The following is a 13,047-nucleotide window of genomic DNA, read 5'->3' as shown; positions in this document are numbered from 1 at the left end:
CGCGCGTTATTCAAAAAATATCTTCTCAAAGTGGTGGGCCTGTGTGGATTGGTTTGATGGGCCTGTGGGGTTGGATTTGATTAGATTAGACATACATTAAAGACAACGACCCGTTTTTGAGAAATAAATTAAAAATATCTTACCGGTAACTTTCCCCAAATATTAATCAACCAATGTTATGGATCTCTCTTCATTTCGTATACGTACAGGGACGATTTGTTGTCGTGTGTCATTTATGTATCGTAGAAAAAATGATCATAGTACAAATGAATTGTTTTTTTTCTTAGCAAAGCAAGATGTGGATGTTACCATGACACGTTATTGAGACTTTCCCCAGATAATTGTTAAAGATTCAACATTTTGAAACTTTGGGTTCGACACACCGCCCTGTAGTTAACAGTAACAAAAATCTCTACATATATTATATATCTATAAATTTTTATAACTGTTAGAATCGCACCGCAGTTGAACCACTTGTTCCGCACCGCTCAAACCGCAGTCACGATTCGGAGCCTTTAAATTAGTTTTGGAAGGTGCATTAAAAATAGTAGTACTATAAAGTTGCTTGTTAGAATAAAATAAGTATTATCTTGTGCAATAGGTAACGCAAGTTGCATTGTCGGAGAACAACGAGTGTCGGATCGGTAATTGTTTTCGTAAAACTACACCAAACTCCAACAACCATCGGTTGCGACTCAAAACATCAAAACCAAATCAAAAGTTTGAACACACAAAGTTCCCAGCAGCTCCCACGCTTCGATCAGATCCAACACGCTCATTTCTTCTCGTAGGTCTCTCTTCCCAGTTTCATCCTCTATGCTAGATTTGATTTCTCTTCAAATCTGTGAATTTTTGAGCTCCCTCCCGATCCAGATTGAGAGAAGTTTCTCTTTTCGTCAATGCCTAGACTTTTTTTTGAGCTCGGAATCATTTAGGAACTGACCAGAGTTTAATTTTCCTTGAGAGCTGAATCGAAACTCAGATTCGTTCTAGGTTCTAGTGACGTGGCTTTCTTTATCTTTGTTATTGCTTAATATTAGTCTGTACTTGAAGCAGCCTGTTAAGTTTCGTTATTTGTCCCCTTATTGATGCCAAAGTATTCAAATTTTCTTTTGCTTCTAATCTAAGAATAAAAAAAAACATGTCTTTTCGTTTGGTTTTGGAAGATTCTGTGTTTGAATCTTTGCATCAAAAAAAAAAAAAGAATCTTTGCATCAGCGTATTAGGAGCTTGCCTTGATTGTAATGTGGCTCTTGTGATTGCGTTCTTTGCTCTCCTTCTCACATAGATATTGATTGGCTTAAGCTTCTGTTTGTGATTTCAGGTCAAACGTCAAGTGATTCCATTGCATATTCAACAAAAAGTGAGGTTCCTACCTTCATTGAATCCAGTTCAGCTGCTGGGATATATAGAGAGAGTTGAAGACTGTATCATTTGAACATATCTGTATATAGTGAGTCCCCCACTGGCTCAAAGATAATTTTTTCCACGTCCCTGTTGGGTGAATAAAGGCTTTGTGTACTAGATTGCATGCTCTGTGAATGAGAAGCCAAAAAGGTTGGGTATTGAGTTTAGAATATTGATGGAGCAAAGAGTACAGCTACGCGGTAGTAGCACTGTAGAAGCTATGTCCAGTCTAGGAGATGTAGACAGAGAACAGGTTTCAGAGCCGTTTGATATTGAGAATGAATCCAGGAAGGATACAAACCACCCGAGCAGTTTTGATGTTGGTTATAGTTCCGGTGATAACCTCGAAACGTTGCCTAAAGCTTCAACAGAGGCTATCTCTCCCGCTGACATTCTAAAAACACTCTTCTTTATACTTGTATGGTACACTTTCAGCACGTTTTTGACTCTGTAAGTATGTCTTTCCGACTATCCTTTCTCCTTTTCTTGTTTTTGTTTCCTTACATCTATCATTTAAATTTGTTTGCTTGTTTTTTCTAGGTACAACAAAACTCTCTTAGGAGATGATTTGGGGAAATTTCCTGCTCCCTTGTTAATGAATACCATTCACTTTTCTATTCAAGCGGTTTTATCAAAGATGGTAACTTGGTATTGGTCCGGAAGATTTCAACCTGATAATGCCATATCATGGAGAGACTATTTCGTTAGAGGTAAACCAACTAAAACTGCTAATGAGCATTACCTTATCCATTATGACCTATGTGATTTCTCAGTATTGAGTACTTTCTGTGGATTTAGTTTTCTTTTTGTTTCAGTTCTATAAGTTGATTATATTGAATTTCTGTGAACTGATGACCCACATGTACTTTCCTTTCACAGTTGTACCAACAGCACTTGCAACTGCTTTGGATATAAATCTAAGTAATGAGTCACTGGTCTTCATATCAGTTACGTTTGCAACAATGGTTAGTTGTTTAATTTGATATGGTAGAGGTCTTTAGAACTTGTTAGGAATTTGTGGGTGATAGAAGGTGAGACTTGTCTAATGTATTCACATTATTTGTCATTTGCAGTGCAAATCTGCAGCCCCAATATTTCTTCTTCTGTTTGCTTTTGCCTTCAGGTGCTTTCTCTATAACTATTTTTTTATCTTGATATTTAAACCATGCTTGAAGGTCTGTACTTCATTTTTTTTTTCAATGGTAGACTCTATAGCTTTTGTTAAAACCTACTACTACTTTCGCTTACATTATTCTCTTCTATTACAGATATTTTTTTTTCAAACATCACACTGAATTTTTGCTCCATTTTCATTATGGAGAAATGCAATCATTTTTGTTTGTTGTGTTAGTTCTGACACAGTTTCTGTTGTAAGGTTGGAGTCTCCAAGCCTGAAGCTTTTTGGTATTATTTCAGTTATCTCAGCAGGAGTGCTGTTATCAGGTATGTTTTTCTCCATACATTTATGATGCTTTCTTCAGGCGTTCAACCTTAACCATTTTTCCTTCATGTTTGCTAAACATCCATCTATCTACATGTCTAAGTTTTAATTTTTCTAACGAAACTGTTAACTTGTATTCTTTTGTATCCAGTTGCAAAGGAGACAGAATTTGAGTTTTGGGGTTTCGTTTTTGTCATGCTCGCTGCTGTCATGTCTGGTTTCCGCTGGTGTATGACCCAAGTTCTTTTGCAGGTATGTTATTCAAATCGCTTTCTTATTATCGGATCTTTTGTATTAACCGTTGGTTATTGTCTTCCAATATTTTTTGGTGCATCCTGATGACAACATGATGTATAGAAAGAAACCTACGGTGAGTTCTGCTCTTGGGGTTTTCTTGTCTTGGTTTTTAATTTCTTATAACTCACAATTCATGAACTGATCTATACTTTTTTCTGTTTATCTAGGCCTGAAAAATCCCTTCACATTTATGAGTTACGTGGCACCAGTGATGGCTATAGTGACTGGTCTTCTCTCTCTCCTTCTGGATCCATGGAGTGAATTTAGAGACAATATATACTTTGATAGTGGAGCGCATTTTACTCGAACTTGTTTCTTGATGCTTTTTGGGGGAGCATTGGCTTTTTGCATGGTAAAGCATTTGCTAACAACTTATAGTTATTTAAGAATGAACATGTTAGCTTTTGCTCACTAGTTAGTATTTTGCTTCAGGTTTTAACAGAGTATATTCTTGTTTCGGTGACCAGTGCTGTAACCGTCACAATAGCTGGGGTCGTTAAAGAGGCCGTCACCATAGTGGTATTTGTTACATTTCTTACCTTTTTCTGATTATGTTTGTTAGTAAGATTAGGCGACATTGAGTTTTTTCGTAGGGATGATCTAACTGATGAAGCTTAGATTGTAAGTTCTGAATTGGTTCTATTCTTTAGAAAGAAAGTCCGAACTGTATCTGATTGAAACCATGCTGTGATGTTCAAGACAAAGATTCTCACATCTTAAGTTGTCAAATGGATATAAATAGACTGTATTTGTCAAATGAACTCATATCTTATGAGTTTATGTCTAGCCTTGTGATATTGTTATAGGTCAATAGAACTTGTTTACAAAAGAGAGACCGATGATAGAGAACTCTAGTTTCTGTTGTATCGATGCCACTGTTGAATACTTGATGAATGCTGAATCAAGTTAGAGATGGAAAATCATTGTTATTCTACTCGGTGTGTACAGGTTGCTGTGTTTTATTTCCACGACGAATTTACGTGGCTGAAAGGCTTTGGTCTGATGATTATCATGGTTGGTGTCAGTTTGTTCAACTGGTACAAGTAAGTAACTCTTCTTCTCCTTCTGGAGTAAGGAACTTTGAATAACTTCTTTAATTAAACATCTGATCTGTTGATATAAATGAATAGTATCTCATATTGTATATTTTGAAAAATGGTATATATATATGCTTTGATGTGTTATCAGATATGAGAAACTACAAAAGGGGAACAAAACAGAAGATGAGAAGAAGCTACAAGCGCCAAGTCAAACTGGAAAATACGTGATTCTTGACGAGACGGATGATCAAGAAAATGGTCCCTAAGCATTGTTTTTGTGTGTTGGCCTTACACCGTTCTCTGGTAACTCGTTTATATTGGGACCTTCCTTGAGAAAACACTACAACACTTGGGAAATTTTGATGTTTCCTTGCCTTCAAAAGAGATAAGTACACGAGCCATTTGAAGAGTTTAAATAAAATTTTCTCACTCTTTTGACTTTTGTAATTCTATTGGTACTCGAGACTCGAGAGTGTTCAAAATTGTTCCATATAAAGTAGTAAGCAACCAATCAAATTCGGTCCAATATAGCCTGTCCGTTTGCTATTAACGCTCATGAAATTGAACTATCTTCCTTGGTGCATGTAACCATCAGAGATTCTTACTTAGCTCGATGAATTCACATCGTAACAAAACTAATAATCATAGAAAATATCAGAGATTCTTACTGAATCCAAATGCTCAATTCAACTGTAACAAGAAATAAGTTTTGTTTGAAAACTTGCATTATGATAATTAAATTTTGTTTATGGAAGTAACCCATTTTCAGGTTTAGATGACGTTTGGGGTTTAGACATTCGGGCTTTTAGTCTTTAGGATGATTATATGTATTTTAGACACTAACAACAACCAAGAAAACAGAAATCAATTCAGACATAACAACCCTTTATTAAAACATCACTGCATAGAGTGTTTGAACATGTAGCAACAACACATTAGGTAATAATATAGCATAACATCTTGGCAGTTAAAATAAACACAACACACAGGATCCTCTGTTCTCTTCTCTACTTTTTCTTTTTATCCTCGTACTGATGCAAAACCTGAAGTCTCGGCTTTGCCTTCCCACCTATCATTGTCATCAAATGGCCAACAATATCAAACACACATACTAAACCGGATTGTTTCTTAGGAAAATTTCAATGCAAAAAAGTTGATTAACCCTTACAAACCTGTTCTCTTCGGTTTCAGGGATACGTAGCTCAAGATCATCCTCCAAGGGCTTAAACACCAACTTGATTTTCTCGTCATCTACCTCATCCAACGTCGCTGGATTCCACTGCACCAAACCCAACCATATAAGTCTGCTTAGTATGTTATATTATTGCCATCTCACTTCTACGTAGAAACTCTCTTCTTCTTTTTTTCTAGAGAGTAAACATACCCTGGGACAGTTGTCTTTGGCTATGGTCAGAGCTCTTACACCCTGCGTGTTATTACACAATCAGACATAAAAGCATACATGCTGTATTCTTGACAAAGCAAAACCAAAAACGTGTGGTTCTTTACCTCAAACGCGTCAATGGATATGGTGCTCCTCATGATATTAACGGTGATCCTAAACTCCTTCTTGAGGCAATCACCCAGTGTTTGATTCCTAGCTTCGCGTATCTGTACACAAAGGAAACCAGCAAGGCTCAAAACCTTACAGTCTCTTTCAGCTAACCTTCTCAAAAATCCAATATCATTCACACTGCTATCTCCTTCTAACCTGTTAAAAACGTCAACTTTTACTTAAATCAGGAGAGTTTATAAGACTATCACATTAAAGACTGAAACACTCGATTACTAAATTAAGGTGTGATGTTACTAACAACTTGTTAGTTTTCTCATGAATGTAAATTATACATACACGTTTTTGGTGGTTGAATTTTTTTGAAAGCTATGTAAGTAAGTTTCCTAGTTTAATAAAGTTAATGTTGCTCAAAGAAAAGGACTTTTAAAAGCAAGTTTCAGATCAAAGATACACACTGATACAAGAGCATATACTGAAGAGTTATTTAGCTGAAACATTAAAAGTAACTAACTACTCGAAAACTATCCAGCTCTCACAAACGATCAATACTTTCTATAAGTGGAATATTACCCCAATCGTGCTTGCCTGGGATGATCTCCCTCCCACCACCACCTAAAGCACAGAGAATCCCCAAGCAACTATGTAGCTTTGGAATGAGAGAAACACAGTACTTCATCGTTCAATCAGAGAGCTGATGCAGAGCTGGATTCGGATCCGTTTGGGTTGGTTGATCACAATCGTCTCTTCCTCCTCATCCGGCTTCAGCTTTAAGCTTCTTCACTTCACTCTACCTCACTGACTACTCTACTCGTCGTCTACTATCTCATGGGTTTCGATTCTTGGGCCGCATATCTTACTTGGGCCACAGACTCATTTTGGGTTCTAATTTGTGATTCATAATATGGGCTTCTCTCTGAAACTATAGTCTATGGGCCTCTTAAAACTTTTTCAATTTTTTTTTGTTTCTAATGTTAAAGAAAGTCATTAAAATAAAGAGTGACCAAAGACACATTTTGAGTTTTTATTGGTCATCATATCAATGAATAGAAAAAAAAAAGCAAAAGTAAAACAATAAATGAAGACATTTGAATAAAAGTACAACAGCTAAACAAAAAAGCTTCTTCCCTACCTTTCTCTCTCACCTCCATCTCTCTCTAAAAACCTCCACAAGCGTTTTGACCTCCGTTCTCCGGGCCGGCTCTCGCCGGTGCCGGAGCCACCCCTCTCCTCCCTTCCTGTTTTTCTCTTTGCCTTTCTCCTCACCTCCTTCATCCTTTTCGATATGCAAGTTGTTACTGAACTGTTTGGTGTTTTCACCGGAAACCTTCAAGGCGGAGGTGAGTTCTACCGGCAGTTTGGAGGAGCGGCGAGTCTAGGATCTAGTGGTGGCGGAAAAGGTCGGCTTTTAGGGTGAAGTGTGACGCCAGATCTGATTTTCTTGTTTTGTAGATCTCCGGCGATCCTTTCACGGCGGCGGCGCGTTGCTCAGTGGTCCGGCTTGGTCTCTACCCTCTGGTGAGACGGTGTCCCAAACGGAGGAGCGGTGACTTGGCGGTGGAAAATGCTCTTGACCTCTGGTTCTCGGAGTACGGCGCGTCGCAGAGGCCTCATTCCGCCGGACTTGTCAACCGTTGGGATGATCTCTGTTGCAGGTACGTGGTGATGCTCTACTTCCCAGCACTGAAGATGGCTCTCCGGCATCTACAGTGGTAGATCCCACGGCATTGGAAGCCCTGATTGCTGTTCCAGCTACGTTGCTTGCCGCCGAGCCCGCCTTTATCAGTACGGACGTGTTTCCGTCTTTCAGGCTGTATGAAGTGAGGCGTTTGAGCACGACAACGACGACCATGGCTAGACTTGCACCGTATGGTGAAGATGTTTTGGTCCAAGAGCTGAACTCGTACATGTTGGTGACTAAAGCTGGAGCTTTAAACGTATAGTCTTGATTTGGTTCAGTTAGTTGTGTCTTAACGCTTTCACTTAGTGTGGTCAAATTTAGGTGTGGTTTAAGAGGCAACTTTTCCCGAGTCGTGGGGAGAGTTTGCACTCACCGGGTAGAATTACAACAAAGTAAATGATTGGGTAGCGTAGGATCCATCTATGTGTTCCTAGGTGATATTAGATCACTTTGTTTGTAAGTGTGGTTGAAATCCTTGTGGTTACAATTCATGTACTACCTTTTGGTTAATGATAAGTTGAAGTTGAGCCAAAAAAAAAAAAATGAAGACATTTGAATGAATGAAATTGACGAAGCACAGGGAACTCTGAAGAAGGAAAAAGTGTGATCAGCCAATGAGCCATAACATTAGAAACAAAGTTATGCCACAAGTCAAAACGTTATGAATCTTTGAATCCACACAGGTTAAGACTAAAAAAAAACACACAAACTGTAACTCCTCTGTTCAAATAAGTGGCTTTTGGTGACTTTGCCGCCCAATGTAAGGAGTGCTAACGGGTTAACGGCAATTTGCATAATGGTAATTATGTATTTTAGACCATTTTCAGATTTTAGACGTCTGGGGTTTAGATAATCGAGCTTAGTCTTTAGGATGACTACATGTATTTTAGACACTAATAACAACCATGAAAACGGAAATTTATTGAGACATAACAACCCTTGTTAAACCATCACTGCATAGAGTGTTTGAACATGAAGCAACAACAGATTATGAAATAATACAACATACTAGGTATAATTTCGGAGTTTTGCATAAAGTCTTGACAGTTGAACGAAAACAACAAACACTATACTCTCTCCTCTTTTATTCTTGTACTCTCATGCACAACCTCAAGTCTCGTATTTGCCTCCCCACCTATCATTGTCATCAAATCGCCAAATATCAATCACATACAAAAGGCTCTGTTTCTTAGGAAGATCTCAATGCAACAAGAAAGTTTATATTAGCCCTTAACACAGACCTGTTATCTTCGGTTTCAGGGATACGAAGCTCAATATCATCCTCCAAGGGCAGAAACACCAAGTTGATTTTCTCGTCATCTACCTCATCCAACGTCGCTGGATTCCACTGCACCATACCCAACCATATAAGTTTGCTTAGTATGTTATATTGCTAATCTCAGTTCTAAGTCGACACAAAAAAAATTTTGTTCTTGTTTTCTAGAGCGTAAACATATACCCCGGGACGGTTGTCTTTGTCTATGGTCAGAGCTCTTGCACCCTGCGTGTTATTACACAATCAGAGATAAGCATACATGCTGTTTTCTTGAAAAGCAAAACCAAAAAATGTGTGGTTCGTTTACCTCATACGCGTCATTGGATATGGTGCCCCTCAAGATATTCACAGAGACCCTAAACTCCTTCTTGAGGCATTCAGCCAGTGTTTGTTTCCTACCTTCACGTATCTGTACACAAAGGAAACCAGCAAGGCTCAAATATAAGATAAGACTCATATATTTTCAGGAGAGAGTTACACCCAAGGAGAATATGATTAAAGAGTTAAACAATGTAACAAGTAAACAATTACCGATCGTAGGTTTATTTTCAACCCTGTGGGAGATGATTGTTTTAGAAATCCCATGATTGGAGTTACCCACTCATTTCCCTCTTTGCTCCCTTCAGCTTCCTGCGTAAGAGGACCACAAATATATTTATATTCAATACCGATGAATAGACTACTGTTCCAGGAAAATCAGAATGACTTAAATTCTTGTATGATCTGCTTCACACTTTCTTTTGAGCAACACTTATCAATTATTGACAACCTGCACATCAGCCATAGCTTCAAAGTTAGCAACGAGGGCATCAAGCATGAAGAACGGAAATAAAATAAATAAAGAAAGTGTTACTTGTTAAGGATGCTGTCTTTGTCGAGTTCAACTTTCTCGGAGAACTCTTCAATTGTGGATCGGACTACATCCATGTCTCCAGAGTCCAAACTCCAAAGCCGTGCCACAAGATCAACCAATTTCTGAAATCAAGCAAAGATGCTAAAGATAAAGCATTCCGCACTCATCATAGGTTTCAAAACATTGCTAAAGTTGCAGATGCTGTATATAATAAAAGTAGGAAGGCAGCTCAAGCAAGAGAGGTCACATTACATGATACTTCTAACTAAGGAAAGCATTCAAAAAAAAAAAAAAACTCACAGCAGAAGGTACGAAATGTGTTGCCATGCCAACTGCTACAAGTTCTTTGCCATTCAATCTTGTCCCAGTTAGAGCCAAGAATTCTCCTGCAGATGTTATTATATTACTCAAGTACATCAGAGATTAGCTAACGTATAGTTGGAACAAGAAAAATTTGTTTTAGTGGTTTAAGTTGTTACCTAGATGACCAGGAAGACGTGAATGGATGTAAGAGAAACCACAATCAGTGTGAAACCCAAGACTTGCTTCTAAAGTAGCAAAATCCTAATCAATCAAATAACAGAGATAGTTGAATCTATAGTTGTTTCTGCACTGTTATTATACATAATATATGAAGCAGACTAAAACTCATAAACTCACAATTTTCTCTGTCACAACAGAGAACTTCATTGCGAACATCAGTGATGCACTTCCAAAATTACATATTCCATCAACAATAGCGACCTACACAATTCTAGTTGGTTAATTGATACTCCTCAAGAGGACAACTTTCATACAACGAATTTCAGATAAATACTAAATAAAACTCCACCTGAGTCTTCTTGTATGTGTGAATATGATAGCAAAGCCAATACATCGTGTAAATATCGTTAAGGGATGAAAACTCTGTAGAAAACGATTTATCATCATCATTAAGTTATGACAGACTGACTCTCTAAGGAAAGGTGATAGTATGTCTCTCTTACGGCCGTCATAAAACATCTGAACATCATCACCTGCACTCTGCAAATATAAGTTATATTCAGAAATGAGTCAATTGTGTTTGTAACAGAAATCATCACCAGACCAAGGACAGCAAAAAAATAAAATAACATATAAGTAAATCAAACCTGGGTCACTATAAGCTTTGTTTTGTCGTCCTTCTCCCAGGTTTCAAGATCTTCTGCAAGCTTGAGGACCTGAGTTAAAAAAAATTCCCATTAACCGTCTCATATTATCAACTTCTGATATAAGGTGTTAATATATACCTCTTCAGAAGCCGTGTTATTTAGCTGACGAGTGCGCTTTAGAATAGCCCATTCCACTGAGCCTTTCTGCTCTCCAACAACAACCTATAACAATGATGGCTTACAATTGAGGCATGAAGAACACACAGACCACAAAAATTGGCTGAATAAGGCAGAGAGATTATTACCTGCTCATCGATGTTTCTACCTTCTTGAGCCATCTCCAGCTTTCTCAAACGTCAAAAAAAAAGCTTATTTATCTGGTCAATAAATAAAAAACATTAAGGGGATATGAAAACAAACTCAAACGACAGAAGTACACTTGCAAGAAATTTCACAAAAACTTCAGACCCAATGTGAAAAATCCCAAGACTTGAGAACTTACAACAACAACCTTTTACATAATAATAAAAACCCTCTACCCTCAAACAAAACTACACTGGTTCCGATATAAACTTGAGGGGGGGGGGGGGGGGGGGGGGGGGGGGGGAACAACCCAGGCCCAAGTTGCAAACAACACAAATGCAACAATCAAATTCTAGAGCCTCTCACAAAACTGAAGAAGCAAAGTGTGTGAAACCAAATGAGAGAGAAAGGAAAACCTTGAGAGAGAAGAAGAAGATGCAGACAGGGGTTTGATGAGCAATGGAGCTCTGAAACCAAATATATATATAGTAGACTCTCTGAATACTTGTTCGGCCATTGCAAAAAAATGGCAGGTGAAGCTAATAGTCATACCAAAAGAAGGAGAGCGTTTGGTAGGAGGAGAGTTACATCAAAACCTTACAGTCTCTTTCAGCTAACCTTCTCACAAATCCAATATCATTCACACTGCTATCTCCTTCTAACCTGTTAAAAACGTCAACTTTTACCTAAATCAGGAGAGTTTATAACACATCACATGAAAGACTGAACCACTCGTTTACTAAAATTAAGGTGTGTTGTTACTAACAACTTGTTAGTTTTCTCATGAATGTAAATTATACATACACGTTTTTGGTGGTTGAATTTTTTTTGAAAGCTATGTAAGTTTCCTAATTTAATAAAGTTGATGTTTCTCAAAGAAAAGGACTTTTAAAAGCAAGTTTCAGATCAAAGATACACACTGATACAAGAGCGTATACTGAAGAGTTATTTAGCTGAAACATTAAAGTAACTACTCGGATATACTCACTAATTTCACCAAAAGCTTGTACTACCTACCTACTCAAAAACTATCCAGCTCACTAATCTCACGTATGTGTGAATGTATGTATAATTTACATTCATAAGATTTTTATCAAAACCTTACAGTCTCTTTCACCTAAAATTCTCACAAATCAAATATCATTCACACTGATATCTCCTTTTAACCTGTTAAAAATGTCAAATTTTACTTAAATCAGGAGAGTTTATAACACAGCACATGAAAAAGACTGAACCACTTGATTACTAAATTAAGGTGTGTTGTTAGTTTCTCATGAATGTAAACTATACATAGGTTTTGGTGTTTGAATTTTTTAAAGCTATCTAAGTTTCCTAATTTACTGAAGTTTGGTTGCTCAAAAGAAATAATGTTTAACAGCAATTTTCAGTTCAAAGATACACATACACACTGATACAAGAGAATATCCTCAGTATACGGAAAAGTTATTTAGCTGGAACATTAAAGTAACTACTCGGATATAATCACTAATTTTACCAAAAGCTTGTATTAACTAATTAACAACTATCCAGCTCTCACAAACGATCAATACTTCTATAAGTGGAATAGTATATGGTAAAGCATTCAAAAGCGGTGTTCTTATATGATTTTTGTGGAAAATGTTGGCAGAGGATTACCCCAATCGTGCCTGGGATGATATTATTGAACGGATGATCTCCCTCCCACCACCACCTAAAGCACCGAGAATCCTCACTCTCCATGCTTGGCGAGCAACTATCGTTCAATCAGAGAGCAGATCCCTCAAACTGAGGAACAAGATGCAAAGCTTCAATTCGATTCGATCCATATGCAGAGCTGCATTCGGATTCGTTTGGGTTGGCTGATCTTGATCACAATCGTCTCTTCCTCACCAGAGGCTCTAGCTTCTTCTTCACTCTACCTCACCAACTAACTAACTACCCGTCCTCTACTATCTCAATTCTTGGGCCTCACATCCTACTGGGTTAAGGGTTCTTATTTGTGATTTATAATTGGGCTTATCTCTGAAACTATATAGTCTATGGGCCTCAAACCATATTTTCATTTCATTTTTGGGTTTATCATACGTTTATATGTTTTTGGCTCAAATATACACCTTTTTCACATCC

At 37.6% G+C, this 13,047-nt stretch overlaps 3 protein-coding genes across 8 annotated transcripts; 1 reads left to right on the top strand and 2 right to left on the bottom strand.

The window, feature by feature from the left end:
• Positions 1 to 564: 564 nt before the first annotated feature.
• On the top strand, positions 565 to 4,774 carry LOC103836473 (probable sugar phosphate/phosphate translocator At1g06470). Of its 3 annotated transcripts, none has more exons than XM_009112733.3 (12): positions 565 to 787; positions 1,325 to 1,857; positions 1,948 to 2,117; positions 2,287 to 2,372; positions 2,481 to 2,530; positions 2,783 to 2,850; positions 3,000 to 3,100; positions 3,206 to 3,218; positions 3,313 to 3,497; positions 3,578 to 3,664; positions 4,094 to 4,188; positions 4,334 to 4,774. In XM_009112733.3, the coding sequence occupies exons 2-12, from the start codon at positions 1,583 to 1,585 to the stop codon at positions 4,449 to 4,451; spliced, it is 1,248 nt and encodes a 415-aa protein (XP_009110981.1). In that variant the 5' UTR covers positions 565 to 787; positions 1,325 to 1,582; the 3' UTR covers positions 4,452 to 4,774. The 3 variants fall into 3 exon arrangements, with proteins under 3 accessions (XP_009110981.1, XP_033132332.1, XP_018509286.1); XM_033276441.1 differs by having other exon boundaries at positions 1,306 to 1,857; XM_018653770.2 differs by having other exon boundaries at positions 565 to 791.
• A 267-nt stretch (positions 4,775 to 5,041) lies between these two features.
• Positions 5,042 to 6,849, bottom strand: LOC108869409 (3-hydroxyisobutyryl-CoA hydrolase-like protein 1, mitochondrial). The gene is made up of 6 exons (XM_033278127.1): positions 6,844 to 6,849; positions 6,272 to 6,339; positions 5,695 to 5,896; positions 5,570 to 5,611; positions 5,348 to 5,464; positions 5,042 to 5,254 (listed from the first exon to the last, which is right to left on the bottom strand). Exons 1-6 carry the CDS (start codon positions 6,847 to 6,849, stop codon positions 5,153 to 5,155), a joined length of 537 nt encoding a protein of 178 aa, XP_033134018.1. The 3' UTR covers positions 5,042 to 5,152.
• Positions 6,850 to 8,276: 1,427 nt separating this feature from the next.
• On the bottom strand, positions 8,277 to 12,839 carry LOC103836474 (3-hydroxyisobutyryl-CoA hydrolase-like protein 5). 4 transcript variants are annotated; one of them, XM_009112734.3, is made up of 18 exons: positions 12,577 to 12,839; positions 11,494 to 11,604; positions 11,358 to 11,408; positions 10,944 to 11,015; positions 10,777 to 10,860; positions 10,639 to 10,707; positions 10,495 to 10,531; positions 10,341 to 10,414; positions 10,169 to 10,252; positions 9,988 to 10,072; positions 9,809 to 9,894; positions 9,509 to 9,630; positions 9,364 to 9,424; positions 9,187 to 9,285; positions 8,963 to 9,064; positions 8,839 to 8,880; positions 8,621 to 8,727; positions 8,277 to 8,514 (listed from the first exon to the last, which is right to left on the bottom strand). In XM_009112734.3, the coding sequence occupies exons 4-18, from the start codon at positions 10,974 to 10,976 to the stop codon at positions 8,490 to 8,492; spliced, it is 1,110 nt and encodes a 369-aa protein (XP_009110982.1). In that variant the 5' UTR covers positions 10,977 to 11,015; positions 11,358 to 11,408; positions 11,494 to 11,604; positions 12,577 to 12,839; the 3' UTR covers positions 8,277 to 8,489. The 4 variants fall into 4 exon arrangements, with proteins under 4 accessions (XP_009110982.1, XP_033132336.1, XP_009110983.1 ...); XM_033276445.1 differs by having other exon boundaries at positions 11,358 to 11,604; XM_009112735.3 differs by lacking the exon at positions 11,358 to 11,408.
• Positions 12,840 to 13,047: the final 208 nt, after the last annotated feature.

The sequence above is a fragment of the Brassica rapa genome, chromosome A08 (assembly GCF_000309985.2).
Source record: "Brassica rapa cultivar Chiifu-401-42 chromosome A08, CAAS_Brap_v3.01, whole genome shotgun sequence".
NCBI classification, from domain to species: Eukaryota; Viridiplantae; Streptophyta; class Magnoliopsida; order Brassicales; family Brassicaceae; genus Brassica; species Brassica rapa.
This window is presented reverse-complemented; position numbering and strand designations above follow the sequence as displayed.